Source organism: Pseudophryne corroboree, chromosome 6, assembly GCF_028390025.1.
Source record: "Pseudophryne corroboree isolate aPseCor3 chromosome 6, aPseCor3.hap2, whole genome shotgun sequence".
NCBI lineage: Eukaryota > Metazoa > Chordata > Amphibia > Anura > Myobatrachidae > Pseudophryne > Pseudophryne corroboree.
Genome location: NC_086449.1, coordinates 122,376,237 through 122,397,418, shown reverse-complemented (window position 1 = coordinate 122,397,418; position 21,182 = coordinate 122,376,237). Strand labels below are relative to the sequence as shown.

At 46.5% G+C, this 21,182-nt stretch overlaps 1 protein-coding gene across 6 annotated transcripts in view; it reads left to right on the top strand.

Moving 5' to 3' along the window:
• PIWIL2 (piwi like RNA-mediated gene silencing 2) overlaps positions 1-21,182 on the top strand; it is a 1,076,777-nt gene that overhangs the window by 949,865 nt on the left and 105,730 nt on the right. For 5 of the 6 annotated variants that reach the window (XM_063931805.1, XM_063931803.1, XM_063931806.1 and 2 more), the window contains one exon: positions 7,984-8,085. The exons of the other annotated variant lie outside the window; for it this stretch is intronic. In XM_063931805.1, coding sequence (XP_063787875.1) covers positions 7,984-8,085 — 102 coding nt within the window. The remainder of the gene's footprint in view (positions 1-7,983; positions 8,086-21,182) is intronic. 6 annotated transcript variants of the gene reach the window in all.

The following is a 21,182-nucleotide window of genomic DNA, read 5'->3' as shown; positions in this document are numbered from 1 at the left end:
CATTTGCTCCCATACACTGACAGATTAACATTTCAACCAGTTTTAACAAAATCATTCTGGTGTTTGGCCAGCGTTACCTAAATTGTGCTGAGTATATGGCACTTTTACCACACTGTAGTGTAATCTGTAAACAATGCCTTGTGATTAGTAAGTAGTTGTTGCAGGACAGGCTGCAGAGTCTTGTGATTGCTGCAACTGGACTGTACACTAAAATGACTCCATGTAACTACGGAATACAGTATATAGTTGTTGCTTGTACTTGGGCTTTTGTATTTTTGCAATTTCTAGGCACTTTTGGGAATAAAGAGTAATTGCTCACATTTATGTTAAAGACAGTTAGTGATAATTTGGAGCAAATGCTCAATGATGTTAATGATGATGCTGGCACCCTATTTCTCTGGACCTGAAGTTGTGTTAGAGAATATTCCTAAAGTGTCCCTGTCACCAAGTTACTAGTTCATAGTGAATTCATAGGCTGTGTTCTTATGAGCAATGCAGGGAAGCCAGCAATAGCAGAACAGAGTGAGCTTTGTCACCTAAGTCTACCCTATAGGCTTTCTTGTCTTCCAAGCCACTTCTCAGCTGGAATGTATGCGTGAAGTTGCTCCTTTAAATTTGTATTGGTCAGAGCATGCGACCTTGTGTCTGTAATCTCAATCCATAAGGAATGTGCTGCTTGCCCTGCATAATTGCTTTCGGTTATACCTCTCTTATCTAGGGCACCTGCTTTTGCATAGGCTTCTGATTGCGGGTGTGTCTTCTCATTATTAGAGGCCATCTAATGATCACAGTCACTTGTAAAGCCACCTTTGTGGTTAATCACAATACTGAATAGAGGAACAGCCATGTCATGTTTATAGAAGACGAGAGTTATATTTTAGGGCACATTCAGTAAGATTGTTCTTATTTTACTTCACAGACTCTCTGAGCCACAGAACATAGATATTACGTTCTTAGAAATTCTAGTACATCTTCATTAGAATTATATTTTTCATTGTTCTACGGGGGTGTACATTTAGGTTATCATGACCCATATAAATTGCATATAGTGTTTAGATGACAGTTGGCCTAAATCTCAGCAAAACTCAGCTTGAGCAACAAAATCCTGAAATTCAGACTGACTAATTATTACATGTGCACTAATTTACATAAAACCAGTTTTGCAGACTAAAGATAGATATTCTCATTAACTGCAGTGTTCATACTGTACTTTGGAGCACAGCATTCATCTGTGAATCCAATGTTAAATATGGTGTAAAGACCAAGGGCCTTATGCAGAGTCAGTCTGAAACTTTATCACAGTTTGCGATTTATTTTAGTTTTTTTAAAGTAAGTTGCATCTCTGCGACCTATTCAGTTAGTCGAACATGCAAAAGTCTAGCTGCAACTCCCTCACCTTGTCGTACCTGTCTGAGACTTGAATACATTGCGACTGGAGGCGTGGCTTCTCAGATGGAGCAGAAAATATTGCAGCGCACAGTGAAATATATATTTCTCAATGACAGGCACAGTAACATAAATCCCTTCACTGTCTTTAAGAGGCAGGATGCAGTTTGGGTGGTGGGATAGTTCAAGGAAATGGTAGAGTGTGTGTGTGTGTGTGTGTGTGTGTGTGTGTGTGTGTGTGTGTGTGTGTGTGTGTGTGTGTGTGTGTGTGTGTGTGTGTGTGTGTGTGTGTGTGTGTAGATGTGCTCTGTGTCTCAGCGGGTTGGTTATGGGTGACCATACCGACGCCAGCTTCCCGAGTATTAGAATGCCGGCAGGGGGGGGCGAGTGCAACGAAGCCCCTTGCGGGCTTGCCATAGATTACATTCCCACTCTCTGGGTGTTGTGGAATCCAACGAGTGGGAATAGTCCTTGCTAGTTGGCATGCTGACTTTAGGGATCTTGAGGGGGCGGGATGTAGGCGTAAGTATTGTGACCGGCGGTCTCCTGGCCGCCGGTTACATAACTACATCCCGTCTCAGCATGCATTGCTGGACAAAATGATATCTGTGTCCAGCCAGCAAGTGAACAGTATCTGCAAGACTCTTTAGAAATGAGTTAATTTAAAATCTAAAGTTCAAGCCAAAAAGATTTAAAAAAATTAATTATTGCTAAGTATTACACTGTCCTCACTTCTTAATGCAACTCGGCTGGCAAAATTTTCTGGGGAGAAAACTGCAACCAGACTACTGTAGATCAGGTCTCAGCATCTGCCACTACTTTCCAGGGTGCCTTTCATAATCAGAAGCACACCACTGCTCCTACACTGGCAACTTGTCATTTGGTAATCCACTAAGACTGTGGTTCTCTTCATTCTGCTCCTTTTCCTCATCCGATGGAAGAGGCAGACATAGGCGTGCGCACGGGGGGTGCCTGGTGCGCACAGGCACCCCCTAATGTCCGGCACCCCCCGCATTCCACGCCTGTGATAATCGCGAGTCAGTCACTGAAAACTGCTGCTGCGCCCGCCGCCCGCGTATATATAGTAAATAGAGGCACTTGCTGGTGTTACGAATGGCAGCCCAGCAGGTGACTGATGTCAAGCGCCGCCTCCCGCCCCCGCTCTTCAGTCTCCTCCTGCAACAATGCGCACGCAAGGGGGTAAGTGAGAGCAGCTCCTTCCTTCTCATGGGGGTGAACTGGCTGAGTTGGATGCAGCGTCTCCTTTCTGCAGGTATGAGACGCATGTCAGGGGGTGACGGCGGTAGTGGCGGGTCCAGTGGGGGGGGGGGGGGGATCAGTACGCGGGTGTCTTTGATTAAAGATGCAGGCCGGGCAGGCTCTCGCTGACTCGGCAGGGGCTGGCAGCGTCTATATGCAATTATGGTGGCTGTGTTTTTTTGTGAAAGAGATCTGTGTGTACACTGCAGTATGTATACTATGGTGTCAGCTGTGTATTTGTTTACTACTGTACGTGTCTACTGTATGTATGCATGTCGTGTACTACTGCTATGTGTGTGTTTATGTATGTAAGTGTATCATTTATGTGTATGTACACTATTATGTGAGTTTACTGTGTGTATGTATGCTGTGTTTATGTGTACTATGTGATTGGTGACATGCTGTGATGTGGTTTAATTAACATCTTGGAGTGCCGGCCATTGTTTTTGCTGAATATATATATATATATATATAGGTACCCCCCCTCCCTCCCCCATAAAAATCCTGCGTTTGCCTCTGCGCTGTGTCCTCACTGTCTTGTAACTGCTGCCGCCAGCCACGCCAACTTCACAGGCCCAGCCCAGGTAGCGTTCCTCTCATGAGGAATTGGAGCCGCCGCTGGAGCGGAGGACACAGCTGAGCGAGCCTGAGAGAGTACAGCACTCAGCAGAGAGTATAAAGGTGCATACACACTGGACGTTTCTGCCCAGCGTGTATGCACAGGGATGATCGCTGACATCGCTGGGCTGAAAATCGCCCAGCGATGTCAGTGGGCGGTGCATGGCTTTCCATAACAGGACGCTATGGAAAGCCGTCCATCGCACTGTTCATCTTCTGGTAGGCGAGCATCAGCGCTCATCACCGGGACATACACACTGGGAGGTTTTGAGCTGAAAGCAGCTCAACACACCAAAAGTGACCTGCTCTCAGCTCAAAATAGCCCAGTGTGCATGGGCCTTGAGACACACGCTATCTGTCAGTGTGTCACTGAGACAGCTCTGTTTAATATGTTAAATTTGGATTTTTTTTTATTACTATGGATTATTTATATCCCTCAAAATATTTATTATTAATAATGTGTTATACTTTTATAATAACGGTAAGCACTATGGGGGTATTATGTGTATCTGGCACTGCTGGGGGCATACTGTTTGCCATAATGTGAATTCCAGCTCATACTGTGTGACATAACGTGAGTTTTGGATAATACTGTGTGGCATAACGTTAATTTCAGTTCATACTGTATGTCAAAAAGTGAATTTCGGCTCATACTGTGTGGCATAATGTGAAATTTGTCTCATACCCTGTGGCGTAATGTGAATTTCGGCTCATACTGTGTGGCGTAATGTGAAATTTGTCTCATACCCTGTGGCGTAATGTGCATTTCAGCTCATACTGTGTGGCGTAATGTGAATTTTGGCTCATACTGTGTGGGGTCATCTGAATTTTGGCTCAAACTGTGTGGCATAATGTGAATTTTGACTCATAATGTGAATAAGGGGTACTACTGGCTAGTAGCTGGTGAGCATGGGAACATTTGTGACAAATGCTGGTGTCCTGCAGAGGAGGGGTCTGTTGGCATAGAAAGAGGCACATGTGGCTCTGATGGCACATGTGTACATTATAAACTTACTTGTGTTATATTAGAATGGAAATGTTCATTCCAGAATACATACCTCTTACCGGAGGCCGGGATCCCGGCTGTCATCCCGACAGCGGGATACCGACCACCAGTATGCCTGCAGCGGGGAGAGCGGTAGACAGCCCCTTGCAGGCTCGCTACGCTCGCCGAAGTATCTATTCTCCCTCTATGGGTGTCGTGCACACTCACAGAGGGAGAAAAACCTGTGGCGCCGGTTTTCGGCGGTCTTGTGATCGCCTCCCATTTGGCTCAATAAATCTCCCGTACTTTTCAGGGATAGATTGTGGAAGTGTAAGCAGTTGAATAGGGTACAACGGAAGCTAGCACTCAGGGTTATGCCGTAGTAGACCGTCAGTACTGCCTGGTGGTCGCACCATTATATTTCATTATTTTTTCTCTGGTGTGTATTGCAGTATATCTACTTTATTATTAGGAAGAAATTAGATTAAGCCATGTGATTTTACTGAGAGAATGTAAAATAGTTCTAGACATGTCTATGGGTGGTGCTAGACACGCCTTCAAAAGGCAGTGCTAGACAAGCCCCTCCGGGGGTGCACCCCCTAATAAAATTAGCTGCGCACGCCTATGGAGGCAGATACGAAATGATAAACCTCATCAGACAATATTATCTCTTAAGCCAATTGGCTGTTGTTTACTTTTAATTAGCAGGCTCCCACCTGTTTGGCCTCCAGCCTTAAAAAAAAAAATCTAATTTCGGTCATAGTGCCTTTCATCTTGCAGATGTTAGGCCTCCATGGGATTTAAACCTTCAGCAGCCAAGACAGTTTCCCAAGTTAGCCAGGAAGCCCATTTGTTCATTAATATAAATTCAGTCAGAGGAATTCCAACCAAGAATCTCAGCGATATGTCCAGATGAAATTGTACAACACCAAAAATTATTGAGATCAGGCATGCTCATCCTATTTCAGTGGAATTATCTTCGACATTTTCTTGGGCTATAAGCATTGCTCGCATTATCTACACCAGGGGTGGCCAACCAGTCAGAGTCAAAGAGACAAAAAATCTTGTTAGGTACGTCAAAGAGCCGAAGGGTGTGGCCCTGTGCCTGCTAGGCACCACCCCTGGTATAAAATACATTGAAAAAGCCAGATCCAACATAAAATACATTGAAGAAGTCACTTCCGCATAAAATAATTGAAAAAGCCAGAACCACATAAAATATAATGAAAGAAGATTCACATAGTACACTTCAGCTCTCCCATGTGTCACTCCAGTCAGCTCCCCCCAACTCATGCCATTGTAGCAGCTCCTTATTACCCCTTTCACACTACACAAATATTGCCAGTTGGACACGGGGCAGTGTGCGGTGTGAATGGGCCATGGTCGAATTCCTGGGTTGCCTGACCTGGTAATTCAACCCAGGTTATAAGCAGTGTTATTCCTGGGTTGAATACCGGGTCAGTGGCAGCGTAAACGGGTTCCCAGGTCAGTGCGACCCGGGACCCGCTTACTACATAGGGAGAGGTGGCGCGGAGATGAGCTAATCTCCCAGCGCCTCCTCCACCCCTGCTGCCACCCTCTACAGCTATGGCAACTGATCCAGCAAATTGCCAGGTTGGGAAGCCACCTGTTAGGGTCCAATGCCGTATCCCACCCGGGAAGGACCGTTTCTAATTCCCGGTTGGGATCCTGCATTGGCGATGTGAAATGGGGGTTAAGGATCCTGTTTGATGGTGGGTGTTTTATCTCTAGTATCTGGCTACCTCAGTCCACAGCCCTCGTAGTGCTTCCGCATGTTTTTTCTGGAGTGCAGTGGTCACCGGATCAGTTGTGGTAATGCGACATCAAGTGTCGGGAGCCACATTTAAAGAAAGAAAGAGCCACATGCAGCTTAAGAGCCACAGGTTGGCCACCACTGATCTACACAGTATCTTTTCCTTTACAGTTATCTGTCTTACTCAAAATAAAACCTAAAAGTTTTGTACCCTGTGGTCCATAATCGGCTGCTTAGTCCTTATCCTGAGGCACACTAACACATGAACAATACCACAAGAAAAGCAATTGATGGGCCAAAAAAGTGTTGTTTTGTTACCTACTATACAAGAGTACATATTTCGTCGTCAAAACATAAAAAAATTGGTTAAGGAGGACATAATGGGGAGAATCTGAAAATGTTATATATGAATAGCAAATGCCCACCCACTTCACTCATCTAATAAAGTAATTTAAAGGTTACATTTTTCACCATGCTAATCCGAACACTTCCGAACCTCATTAGTGTGGCATGAATACACTGGAAATATCCAAGGTCTCTCCCTCAATGTGATGACATATAAATAAAAACATAGCAAAAGACAGGTACAATCTTGCAATCCTGTGATATATATAGTAAGTGCAAATACACAGATATTGCACTCGCCTAACCCAGACTTTCATATGCATATAAAGGTCTCTTTATGAGTCCTAAGTAACAGTCCTGGACAGTAGTGGAATCACTCTCTAGGAGTCAGACCATGGGCCAGGTCTGTAAGGAATGTCCTACTAAAGAGGTCCAAATATAGTAGCATAAAAATGGTTTTATTAGGTGCCTAAACACAACAACATATAAGTATAAAACAATCAAAGAATTCTTAAAACATAAAAAAAACAAGACTCCTCAGCTAGAGAGTGCAGTCCAAATTCTCTTTAACTGATCCTGGACCAGTATTGGAGAAAAGGAAGATCCAGTCCTCTGGTAAGTAGATAGGTAGTGGAGGATCTCAACACACTAGCAGCACTGATGTATTTCGGAACAGAGTCCTTTTTCCAAGTGTGTCAGTGATCTGTGTCCGTTCTGAATAAAGTAAGTTATTAGACCAGTAAGCCTGTAACAGTATGTCAGTGGATTCCACGCCAAACCTAGATATACATACTGAACCCTAGACATGAATGCAGCAATCAGTAAGTAAAATGAGCAGAAACTGTGATTACTGACAGAAAACACGCTGGAACAGTCATTATCAGGTGCCTAAATAAACTGCCTGGTAAGCTTATATAATTGATCAGTATCTACCTATGTAGAACACTGAGTGCAATGTTGAGGTCTGCACATCATGGTCCTAGTAATATGCCTGTGTGTGCAATTGTGCCATATGTAAAAGGCTGGCACAGACAGAATGGTGAGATTCGTTTCACACAATGTTACCTGGAGGAGAGCACATTGTGGTTTATTCAGGTGTGTTTGGAGTGGTGTCCTGTGCTGCAAGGTACCGATTATCTGTACTAGGCGCATGTGCAAACTTGTCCTGCGACACAGGACACGGTCTGACATCAGACTGTCAGTGATTGACAAAATGATGCCATTTGGGGGCAGGAAGTGGGTTGTGATGGCCTCTGTTTATCCAAACAGAGGCATGTTGCTGCCATTTAGGGGGAGGGAAAAGGCCAGGATCTCTGTGGTTGCACAGAGATTTCCTGGCCCCTGAAACGGGCGTCTTGCATGTCCCCATGGGTGCCGCAAATCGCCTGATGGTAAGTGATCCCATGCTGCATCCTAGGACAGGTCAGATCACTACCATTACCATACAGTGCAAGGAAGCAGCAGTGATAGAATCACCAATCACATCTGAATAACGCCAATTAGCTTTGCCTGGAGCACAAGAGATCCTTCCAGTGGTGCAGTGCATGTTCTCATCACATGGTTCACTTGCAGTACAAGAGCCCTATTATAACATGAGTGCTTTATTTTCATACAGGCGAAGGTGCAGCTGCTTGTGTGCATTATATCTGGGACCAGAGATGACCTTTATGGGGCCATAAAAAAGTTGTGCTGTGTCCAGACCCCTGTTCCATCTCAGGTGAGAAACCCATCCTGGTGCGGCTGTAGTATGGAAGTTGTATTACACCACTGAATATATACAATACTTTATGCAACAATATATCTAAATTAAGTTCATTAATTTAAATAGGATTTTAATACCTACCGGTAAATCCTTTTCTCTTAGTCCGTAGAGGATGCTGGGGACGCTTCAAGAACCATGGGGTATAGACGGGATCCGCAGGAGACATGGGCACTTTAAGACTTTGGGTGTGAACTGGCTCCTCCCTCTATGCCCCTCCTCCAGACTCCAGTTTAAGTAACTGTGCCCAGGGAGACGGACATTTCGAGGAAAGAATTTATTGTTAAACCACGGTGAGCATCTTACCAGCTCACACCTCCAGTATGCCACAGAACGTGGCATTCAATAGAACACCAGCCGACGGCATGAAGAATATGCAGCAATATGCTGACATAAAGCGTAACCTGTGTGTAAACACAACCAATAACAGCATAACGCATGCTACGGCATGAATAACGTCAGCAACAGGCTGACTTAAACGCAACACACCATGTGTGTAACCATACCCAATAACTGCAGATACAGTACGCACTGGGACGGGCGCCCAGCATCCTCTACGGACTAAGAGAAAAGGATTTACCAGTAGGTATTAAAATCCTATTTTCTCATACGTCCTAGAGGATGCTGGGGACGCTTCAAGAACCATGGGGTTTATACCAAAGCTCTAGAACGGGCAGGAGAGTGCGGATGACTCTGCAGCACCGATTGACCCAACAAGAGGTCCTCATCAGCCAGGGTATCAAACTTGTAAAACTTTGCAAAGGTGTTTGAACCCGACCAAGTAACTGCTCGGCAAAGCCGTAATGCCGAGACCCCTCGGGCAGCCGCCCAGGATTCGCCCACCTTTCTGGTAGAATGGGACTTCACCAATTTCGGTAACTGCAATCCAGCCATAGAATGAGCCTGCTGAATCGTATTACAGATCCAGCATGCAATAGTCTGCTTGGAAGCAGGAGCCCAAATCTTGTTGGGAGCATACAGGACAAACAGAGCCTCCGTTCTGGCGACATAAATTTTCAAAGCTCTGACCACATCGAGAGACTTCTATTCCGTCAAGACTTCAGTAGCTGCTGGCACCACAATAGGCTGGTTTACGTGAAACGATGAAACCACTTTTGGCAGAAAATTGCCGACAAGTTCTCATCTCCGCTCTATCCGCATGGAAGATTAAATAGGGGCTCTTGTGAGACAAAGCCGCTTATTCAGACACCCGCCTTGCGGACGCCAAAGCCAACAGCCTGACCACTTTCCAAGTGACGAATTACAACTCTACCTTACGTAAAGGTTCAAACCAATGAGATTGCCGGAACTGCAACACCACGTTAAGACCCCAAGGAGCTCCAGGGGGCACAAAGGGAGGTTGGATGTGTAACACTCGTTTTACGAAAGTTCGAACTTTTGTAAAGGAGGCCAATTGTTTTTGGAACAAAACCGATAAGGATGAAATCCGAACCTTAATCGAGCCCAACTTAAGACCTGCATCCACACCATCTTGTCAAAAAAGGAGAAAACAACCCCACTGGAATCTTCCGTAGAAGCCTTCTTGGATACGCACCAAGACACATACTTTCTCCAAATACGGTGGTAATGTTGTTACGTTACTCCTCTACTGGTCTGAAGAAGAGTAGGGATGATTTCACTGGAAATATCCTCTCGGCTAGGATCCGGCGTTCATCTGAAGATCCGGATACCAGGTCCTCTTAGGCCAGTCTTGAACAATGAGGATCACCTGAACCTTTGTTGTTCTTATGATCTTTAGCATTTTTGGGGAAAAATGGAAGCGGAGGGGACGCATAGACCGACTGAAACACCCACGGAGTCATTAGGGCGTCCACCGCTATTGCTTAAGGGTCCCTTGACCTGTAACAATATCTCTGAAGCTTCTTGTTGAGGCGAGACGCCATCTTGTCTATTTTAGGAATCCCGCAACGACCTGTCACTTCTGTGAAAACCTCTGGACGAAGACACCACTCTCCTGGATGGAGAACGTGTCTGCCGAGGAAGCCTGCTTCCCGGTTGTCCACTCCTGGAACGAACATCGCTGACAGAGCGCGTATATGATTTCGTCGCCCAGCTATAAATCATTCTGGCTTCTGCCATTGCTGCTTCGGTTTTTGTTTGTAGAAAACCGTTATAAACGGCCCTTATCTCTAGACCGTTAATGTGGTGACAAGTATCCTACCTTGACCCTCTTCCTCTGAAGTTTTCCTCCTGTGTGACCGCTCCCCCGCCTCGAAGGCATGCAACCGTGGTCCCTAGGATCCAGTCCTGGAACCCGAACCTGCGCTTATGAGAACTGTGCCGCTACCACAGGAGTGAAATTCTGGTCTTGAAAAAACAGGATTATCCCAGGTGGGAACCGGACCACTTGTCCAACTGGACCCGCTAAAAACACTCTGGCATTTAACCTGCTCACTGAATGGTCTCTTAGGCCGCAACCATCTTTTTCATCAACGGAATGTATTGATGGATTGACACTGTTGCAGATCTGACCCGACTCTGGATCCTCAGAGCTTTTTCCACTGGAAGAAACAAACTCTCAACAGTTCTGTATCTAACATTATTCCCAACGCCGACAACCGCGTCGTTGGGATCAACAGTGATTCTGGCAAGTTCAGGAGCCAACCACTTTGTTGAAGAACTGTCAGGGAGAATGCAACATTTTGCACCACTTTCTTGACCTCGCCGTAATCAGGAGAGCGTCCCAGTACAGAATAATAATGACTCTTTTACTATCGAAGGAAAACCATCATACCGACATCACTCCGATGAATTGGTAATGACAATCCTGAATAGCAAACCCAGGTAAGCCTAATGTGGAAGAAACCGTAATTAGACCCCCTTTCTCCTTTTTCAGATTGGAGAGCCCTACCCTGAGAGATTCCATCTTGCAGTTTCACTTCCTAAGTAGAAATTTTTGGGATTTTAGATATAGGATTGTTCTGACCGAGCCGTCCGGCCTCGGAAGCACGAAAAAGCTTGAATAACGGCTTCTTCTTTTTTTTTTTGTGACCGGGACAGCAGGACAATGACCTGATCCTGACACAACTCTTGTATGGCGTCGCATACTACCTCCCCGTCCAGAGGAGAATCGGTAAGATCTATTTGAAAAATCGGTGAGGGGAAACGTCTGGAAACTCCAGTATGTCCCCTTTGGGACACTATTCTTAAACTCACTGGTCCATGTCCGTTCCAGGACTGACTGAAGAGTATTAGACGTGGTCCCACCGGTGTGGTCTCCCGCAAGATAGACCCAGTGTCATGCGGTGGATGTGGCAGAAACAGAGGATGATTTCTGCTTCTGCGAACTTGAAAAGGCTGCTGACCTCTTACCTTTTCACCTTCCTCTACCTGCAAAGAAAGGGAAATCCGTATCTATTCGGTCAAAATGACTGCATCCTACAATAATGCGTCACCAACCGTTGTGAGGAACATAGTGCAAGAAGGTAGACTTACCAGTGGTATCTGCCGAGATCAACTTAACAAGGCCATCCCCAAACCAGGTTTCACCTTCAGAGGGAAGAGACTCCAGTTCTTCTCGGAGTCAGCCTAAGCTGACTTCATCCATTGGTAAATCCACAATGCTCTCCTAGTCGAGACCGCCATGGAATTGGCCCGCGAACCCAAGAGTTCTATATCACTTGTAGTCGCACGGCAGTATGCTGCAATGTTATAGATATGACCCAACTTAAGGAGTACCCTGCATACAACTACTCCCCGATGCCCATGTAATGCAAATATAATCAATGTACACGCGGACACATAATTAGAGTATCGCATATCTTCCTGCATACGATCCTTTGTGACGGCACCGTGGAGAACAGGGGGTGACTCTCACTTTATTCTATCCACGGTGGGAAAAGAATAAACACTCGGAATCCTCTTGAGGATTTGAAAACATCTTGTCACGGCTGCTCAGCACATGAGAAGGAATAACTTCACCTCAGCATTCATTATAAATGTTTTATATATATATATATATATACAGATTCTGTAGTCCGGCACTCAATGAAATATAAGGCAATCTTACCCCGGTGTCACGTCCTAGGCAGGAACCATGCAAATGTAGAGATACAGAGGGGACGGCACTCAGAGGATTTTTTCAAATATTGTATTCAAGTATAAAACATACTTAGTGATCCATCACTAAGTATGTTTTATACTTGAATACAATATTTGAAAAAATCCTCTGAGTGCCGTCCCCTCTGTATCTCTATATATATATATATATATATATATACCTTTTAAATACACCTATACACACAAATATCTATCTATATATATATATATATATATATATATATATATATATATATATATATATATACTGTATAACTCATATATAAATATCCCTTTGACAGGAATAGCAGGGTCCCTAGTAACGTTAATACGTTCTTAATGTGTATGAAACATGTACTGAATGCCGATTTTGTGGCTCTAGTCAGGAAACATTATGGTCGACATAAGAAACAGTATTCGTGTCGATCTCCGGGAGTAGTAACTGGGCAAAATAAAATTTTTGCGATCCCGAGGGGTCTGAGGGAAATTTATTCTATGAATATGACACCCTCCATAAATATTACTACGTCTGTGTTTGTGCCACAGACCTATGCAACCTTACTATACATACATATACATATAAGTATAGCCCTTTCTGATATGCATCACATTATCATGCCAATTTTTACCCAGTCAGATATTGTTGATGCCGACAGGGTCACCACCACACGTCTGTGTCTCCCATATAGTTTTCTTTTGGGAAGAACATACATCTACTGACATGTTGACACTTATTTACATGTACCAAGTACCATTAGGAGTCGGTGGTGCCGACATTTTCATTCCCACAGCCGTTTGTGGCAGAGTACTCAGCTTCAGATATGCCGATACACGTGTACCAAACACCCACCGACATTACACTGGCTATAAGGGATAGACCCCAGTACATTCTGTCAGGGAAACACAGAAGGAATTTACCAGCTCATTTCCACAGCGCTCATTATATAGAGTGCTTTTTATTTGTAACTTATAATGCACCAAACAACTGTGCCCCCCTTCCCCCTCGTTTTTCACTGTGATCTGTACAGCAGTGTTTTGGAAGGACCAGCGTCTCTGTGAGGAGAAAATGGCGCTGAAATGAGCTGTGAGGGATAAGCCCCGTCCCCTTAATGGCGCGCTTCAGCCCCGCTATTTCTTACATATATTTATACTGGCGGGGGTTAAATCTAGTGCCCGGGCACTTATATATTCGTTTGCCAGTCTCTGTTGAGGATTTATATGCTGCCCAGGGCGCCCTGCACCCTACAGTGCCTATGTGTGTGGGAGCATGGCGCAAACCCGTCACTGAAGTCTTCTGATCTTCTTCTACTCACCCGTCTTCTGACTTCTGGCTCTGCAAGGGGGGTGACGGCGGGCTCTGGGAACGAGCATCTAGGCGTACCTAGCGATCAGACCCTCTGGAGCTAATGGTGTCCAGTAGCCAAAGAAGCAGAGCCTTGAAACTCACAGAAGTAGGTCTGTTTTTCTCCCCTAAGTCCCACGATGCAGGGAGACTGTTGCCAGCAGTGCGCCCTGAAAATAATAAACCTAACATAAAGTCTTTTCAGAGAAACTCAGTAGAGCTTCCCTGTGTGTGACCAGTCTCACTGGGCACAGAATCTAAACTGGAGTCTGGAGGAGGGGCATAGAGGGAGGAGCCAGTTCACACCCATTCAAAGTCTTAAAGTACCCGTGTCTCCTGCGGATCCCGTCTATACCCCATGGTTCTTGAAGCGTCCCCAGCATCCTCTAGGACGTATGAGAAAATGTGCTGTCATAATAATGTAATTTTATTTGGAAGATTGTAAATATGTGTGTACTGAGGAGTGGGTGGGAAAGTATACTAAAGTCAGGTTATGTAGTGTATGTAGATGGGTTCCTGTAGGAAGTAGAGGTGTAGACCTTTACCTGAGCGGCATTGTGTTAGCTTATAACTAAATCTGTGGTTATTCAACAGAGGTCGGTGTGTTACGTGCATGTGTTCCCCCAGCTCACTGGTATTGACACATACTCATAGGTCCGCTTACATCTTCCCATGATTACCTCTTGCATTGATCACTGCATATTAATCACAGTCAGAGCGGATCTGAAATAATGACCAGTAGATTACCAGGAGGAGAGAGGACTGTCAGTATTAAGATTATACTTTTTCTTATTCCCCCAACAGACCAGGAAGGGAGCAAACTACTTTCAGGCTCTGCCATTCCAAAAATGGGGAAAATCCATGACTTTGGGATTTATTTATTTGAAGTGAGATATAGCTGACAGAGAAATGCACACACTTGTGAAATATAAGCATATTATTTATTAAAAGTAATCAGTAACACTGATGTTAAAAAGGGAGAAAATAAAATCAAGGTAATTGTAAGGTCCTATGGAGCCAATTTGGTTGATTTCCCCCCCTACGTTACCCGCAGGGGTGACGTTTCTTCTCACAGGTTCCTGAGGTGCGAGAAGAAATGTGACCCGTTTGAGTGCCCTAACCACAGTTTTAGATGGTTTTAGCTGCTTTGTGCGGCTAAACCCAATGCTTCCAGGCTCTTTGAATACTAATGAGCATCCGAACTGAGAAACAATTGAATGATTCTGTCGGACACCCATTTGTATAGACGAACAGCAGGGTCCGCATGGAACAATTGGATTTCCCCCTAAAGGGGGGTATTCAAGTCGGAACTGCCGTTTTGTCAGAAAGACGGCAGATTCAAACTTTATTAGGTCCGAAACTGTTACGACCTTTCAATCCTCCTGCCGTTTCTCCAACAAGTCGACAATTCTGACTTGTCGGAAAACACGTGGATCGGCGGAATAGCCGTGGATCCACGTGTTTTGTCGGAATTGTGGCCAAATCTAACACAGTTTTAGCCCCGTTTCCGACATTGTCAATCCGACTTTAAAAAAAAGTTTTCTGTTGGAAAGGATCCTACATCAATTGTATACACCCCTATGGGGTATATGCAATTCCGGGCGAATTGCGGCACTTTTTCGCCCGTTTTTAAATTCGACACAATTCGACCGTCGAATTCCGTCAGGTGGGTGTCGGAATTCGACATATTCAATAAAAAACGAATTCGACAGTCCCGCTGTCGAAAAACGGCCGATTTGACGGATTTTGATTAGATTTTTAAAAATGTTTAAAAAAACGGTAAAAAACACGAAAAAAATTTGCGTGGGGTCCCCCCTCCTAAGTATAACCAGCCTCGGGCTCTTTGAGCCGGTCCTGGTTGCCAAAATACGGGGGGGGGGGGGGAATGACAGGGGATCCCCCGTATTTTAACAACCAGCACCGGTCTCTGCGCCTGGTCCTGGTGCAAAAAATACGGGGGACAAAAAGAGTAGAGGTCCCCCGTATTTTTTGTACCAGCACCGGGCTCCACTAGCTGGACAGATAATGCCACAGCCGGGGGTCACTTTTATACAGCGCCCTGCGGCCGTGGCATTAAATACCCAACTAGTCACCCCTGGCCGGGGTACCCTGGAGGAGTGGGGACCCCTTCAATCAAGGGGTCCCCCCCCCACAGCCACCCAAGGGCCAGGGGTGAAGCCCGAGGCTGTCCCCCCCATCCAAGAGCTGCGGATGGGGGGCTGATAGCCTTGTTGAAAATGTAAGAATATTGTTTTTTGCAGAAGAACTACAAGTCCCAGCAAGCCTCCCCCGCAAGCCGGTACTTGGAGAGCCACAAGTACCAGCATGCGGGGGGGGGGGGGGGGAACGGGCCCGCTGGTACCTGTAGTTCTACTGCAAAAAAAATACCCAAATAAAAACGGGACACAGACACCGTGAAAGTATAACTTTATTACATACATGCACACCGACACACGCCCTCCATTAGTTTCAATGGTGGGAACTTTGCGGTCAGCGGTGGGGTTACCCGCGGTCAGCCGCTGACCGCGGGTGACCTCACCGCTGACCGCAAAGTTCCCACCATTGAAGATAATGGAGGGGGCTGTGTGATGCGCGTCTGACAGCTCCGACGCGCATACAGCCAATCAGGAGAGTGCCACGAAGTGGCGCTTCCTGATTGGCAGAAGGGACCTTCTGTGACAGGAGTCACGGGGGGTCTCTGTATTCGGGGAAAGGGGTCCTATGTGTAAACATGGGACCCCTTTCAGTCCGTCTGGTTCGGGTAAATGCGTTTTTTTGTTTTGCCAAGTACGTGGATTACAATAAAAGAACTGGACATTGGATCAGGTGAGTATAATTTTATTTTCAGGTACCCCGGACGTCGACATTGGAGACGTGGCCACAGTCGGCGTGTCAACATAGGTAAGTATGTGTGTCGGTGTGCATGTATGTAATAAAGTTATACTTTCACGGTGTCTGTGTCCTGTTTTTATTTGGGTATTTTTTTGCAGTAGATCTACAGGTACCAGCGGGCCCTTTTTTCCCCCGCATGCTGGTACTTGTGGTTCTCCAAGTACCGGCTTGCGGGGGAGGCTTGCTGGGACTTGTAGTTCAACTGCAAAAAAACAATATTCTTACATTTTCAACAAGGCTATCAGCCCCCCGTCAGCAGCCCTTGCATGGGGGGGGGGGGGGGGCAGCCTCGGGCTTCACCCCTGGCCCTTGGGTGGCTGGGGGGGGGACCCCTTGATTGAAGGGGTCCCCACTCCTACAGGGTACCCCGGCCAGGGGTGACTAGTTGGGTATTTAAAGCAGGGCGCTGTATAAAAGTGACCCCCGGCTGTGGCATTATCTGTTCAGCTAGTGGAGCCTGGTGCTGGTACAAAAAATACGGGGGACCCCTACTCTTTTTGTCCCCCGTATTTTTTGCACCAGGACCAGGCGCAGAGCCCGGTGCTGGTTGTTAAAATACGGGGGATCCCCTGTCATTTTTTTTCCCGTATTTTGGCAACCAGGACCGGCTCAAAGAGCCCGAGGCTGGTTATGCTTAGGAGGGGGGACCCCACGCAAATTTGTTTCGTGTTTTTACCCCATTCCATTAAAAAATATATATATATACAGGTTGAGTATCCCATATCCAAATATTCCGAAATACGGAATATTCCGAAATACGGACTTTTTTGAGTGAGAGTGAGATAGTGAAACCTTTGTTTCTCTATCGTCCTAGTGGATGCTGGGGTTCCTGAAAGGACCATGGGGAATAGCGGCTCCGCAGGAGACAGGGCACAAAAAGTAAAGCTTTTCCAGATCAGGTGGTGTGCACTGGCTCCTCCCCCTATTACCCTCCTCCAGACTCCAGTTAGATTTTTGTGCCCGGCCGAGAAGGGTGCAATCTAGGTGGCTCTCCTAAAGAGCTGCTTAGAAAAAGTTTAGCTTAGGTTTTTTATTTTACAGTGAGTCCTGCTGGCAACAGGATCACTGCAACGAGGGACTAAGGGGAGAAGAAGTGAACTCACCTGCGTGCAGGATGGATTGGCTTCTTGGCTACTGGACATCAGCTCCAGAGGGACGATCACAGGTACAGCCTGGATGGTCACCGGAGCCGCGCCGCCGGCCCCCTTGCAGATGCTGAAGTCAGAAGAGGTCCAGAATCGGCGGCTGAAGACTCCTGCAGTCTTCTAAAGGTAGCGCACAGCACTGCAGCTGTGCGCCATTTTCCTCTCAGCACACTTCACACGCAGTCACTGAGGGTGCAGGGCGCTGGGGGGGGGCGCCCTGGGAGGAAAATGTAACCTATATAAAGGCTAAAAATACCTCACATATAGCCCCCAGAGGCTATATGGAGATATTTAACCCCTGCCTGGATTCACTAAATAGCGGGAGACGAGCCCGCCGGAAAAGGGGCGGGGCCTATCTCCTCAGCACACGGCGCCATTTCCTCTCACAGCTCCGCTGGTCAGGACGGCTCCCAGGTCTCTCCCCTGCACTGCACTACAGAAACAGGGTAAAACAGAGAGGGGGGGCAAATTTATGGCGATATTTTGATATATATAAAGCAGCTATAAGGGAGCACTTATTATAAGGCTATCCCTGTTATATATAGCGCTTTTGGTGTGTGCTGGCAAACTCTCCCTCTGTCTCCCCAAAGGGCTAGTGGGTCCTGTCTTCGTTAGGAGCATTCCCTGTGTGTCTGCTGTGTGTCGGTACGTGTGTGTCGACATGTATGAGGACGATATTGGTGTGGAGGCGGAGCAATTGCCAAATATGAGGATGTCACCCCCTAGGGAGTCGACACCAGAATGGATGCCTTTATTTATGGAACTACGGGATAGTGTCAACACGCTAAAGCAGTCGTTTGACGACATGAGACGGCCGGACAATCAATTAGTGCCTGTCCAGGCGACTCAAACACCGTCAGGGGCTGTGAAACGCCCTTTGCCTCAGTCGGTCGACACAGACCCAGACACAGGCACTGACTCCAGTGGTGACGGTGACGAATCAACCGTATTTTCCAGTAGGGCCACACGTTATATGATTTTGGCAATGAAGGAGGCGTTACATTTAGCTGATACTACAGGTACCACTAAACAGGGTATTATGTGGGGTGTGAAAAAACTACCTATAGTTTTTCCTGAATCAGAAGAATTAAATGACGTGTGTAATGAAGCGTGGGTTGCCCCTGATAAAAAGCTGATAATTTCAAAGAAATTATTGGCATTATACCCTTTCCCGCCAGAGGTTAGGGAGCGCTGGGAAACACCTCCTAGGGTGGACAAGGCGCTAACACGCTTATCTAAACAAGTGGCGTTACCCTCTCCTGAGACGGCCGCACTTAAAGATCCATCAGATAGGAGGATGGAAAATATCCAAAAAAGTATATACACACATGCAGGTGTTATACTACGACCAGCTATAGCGACTGCCTGGATGTGCAGTGCTGGGGTAGTTTGGTCAGAGTCCTTGATTGAAAATATTGATACCCTGGACAGGGACAATATTTTACTGTCGTTAGAACAAATAAAGGATGCATTTCTTTATATGCGTGATGCACAGAGGGATATCTGCACACTGGCATCACGGGTAAGTGCTATGTCCATTTCGGCCAGAAGAGCTTTATGGACGCGACAGTGGACAGGCGATGCGGATTCAAAAAGACATATGGAAGTTTTGCCGTATAAAGGGGAGGAGTTATTTGGAGTCGGTCTATCAGATTTGGTGGCCACGGCTACAGCCGGGAAATCCACCTTTCTACCTCAAGTCACTCCCCAACAGAAAAAGGCACCGACTTTTCAACCGCAGCCCTTTCGTTCCTTTAAAAATAAGAGAGCAAAGGGCTATTCATATCTGCCACGAGGCAGAGGTCGAGGGAAGAGACAGCAACAGGCAGCTCCTTCCCAGGAACAGAAGCCTTCCCCGGCTTCTACAAAAGCCTCAGCATGACGCTGGGGCTTCTCAAGCGGACTCGGGGACGGTGGGTGGTCGTCTCAAAAATTACAGCGCGCAGTGGGCTCACTCGCAGGTAGATCCCTGGATCCTGCAGATAATATCTCAGGGGTACAGGTTGGAATTAGAGACAGATCCACCTCGCCGTTTCCTGAAGTCTGCTTTACCAACGTCCCCCTCCGAAAGGGAGACGGTTTTGGAAGCCATTCACAAGCTGTACTCTCAGCAGGTGATAGTCAAGGTACCTCTTCTACAACAAGGGAAGGGGTATTATTCCACTCTTTTTGTGGTACCGAAGCCGGATGGCTCGGTAAGGCCTATTCTAAATCTGAAGTCCTTGAACCTGTACATAAAGAAGTTCAAGTTCAAGATGGAGTCACTCAGAGCAGTGATAGCGAACCTGGAAGAGGGGGACTTTATGGTATCCTTGGACATCAAGGATGCGTATCTCCACGTTCCAATTTACCCCTCACACCAGGGGTACCTCAGGTTCGTTGTACAAAACTGTCACTATCAGTTTCAGACGCTGCCGTTCGGATTGTCCACGGCACCTCGGGTCTTTACAAAGGTAATGGCCGAGATGATGATTCTTCTTCGAAGAAAAGGCATATTAATTATCCCATACTTGGACGATCTCCTAATAAGGGCGAGGTCCAGAGAACAGCTAGAGATGGGATTAGCACTGTCTCAAGAAGTGCTAAAACAGCACGGGTGGATTCTGAATATTCCAAAATCCCAGTTAATGCCGACAACTCGTCTGCTGTTCCTAGGGATGATTCTGGACACGGTTCAGAAAAAGGTTTTTCTCCCGGAGGAAAAAGCCAAGGAGTTATCCGAGCTTGTCAGGAACCTCCTAAAACCAGGAAAGGTGTCTGTACATCAATGCACAAGAGTCCTGGGAAAAATGGTGGCTTCTTACGAAGCAATTCCATTCGGCAGATTCCACGCAAGAATTTTCCAAAGGGATCTGTTGGACAAATGGTCAGGGTCGCATCTTCAGATGCACCTGCGGATAACCCTGTCTCCAAGGACAAGGGTGTCTCTTCTGTGGTGGTTGCAGAGTGCTCATCTATTGGAGGGCCGCAGATTCGGCATACAGGATTGGATCCTGGTGACCACGGACGCCAGCCTGAGAGGCTGGGGAGCAGTCACACAAGGAAGAAACTTCCAGGGAGTATGGACGAGCCTGGAAACGTCTCTTCACATAAACATTCTGGAACTAAGAGCAATATACAATGCTCTAAGCCAGGCAGAACCTCTGCTTCAGGGAAAACCGGTGTTGATCCAGTCGGACAACATCACGGCAGTCGCCCATGTGAACAGACAGGGCGGCACAAGAAGCAGGAGTGCAATGGCAGAAGCTGCAAGGATTCTTCGCTGGGCAGAGAATCATGTGATAGCACTGTCAGCAGTGTTCATCCCGGGAGTGGACAACTGGGAAGCAGACTTCCTCAGCAGACACGATCTTCACCCGGGAGAGTGGGGACTTCATCCAGAAGTCTTCCACTTGCTGGTAACCCGTTGGGAAAGACCAATGGTGGACATGATGGCGTCTCGCCTCAACAAAAAACTGGACAGGTATTGCGCCAGGTCAAGAGATCCGCAGGCAATAGCTGTGGACGCGCTGGTAACGCCTTGGGTGTACCAGTCGGTGTATGTGTTTCCTCCTCTGCCTCTCATACCAAAAGTATTGAGAATTATACGGCAAAGAGGCGTAAGGACGATACTAGTG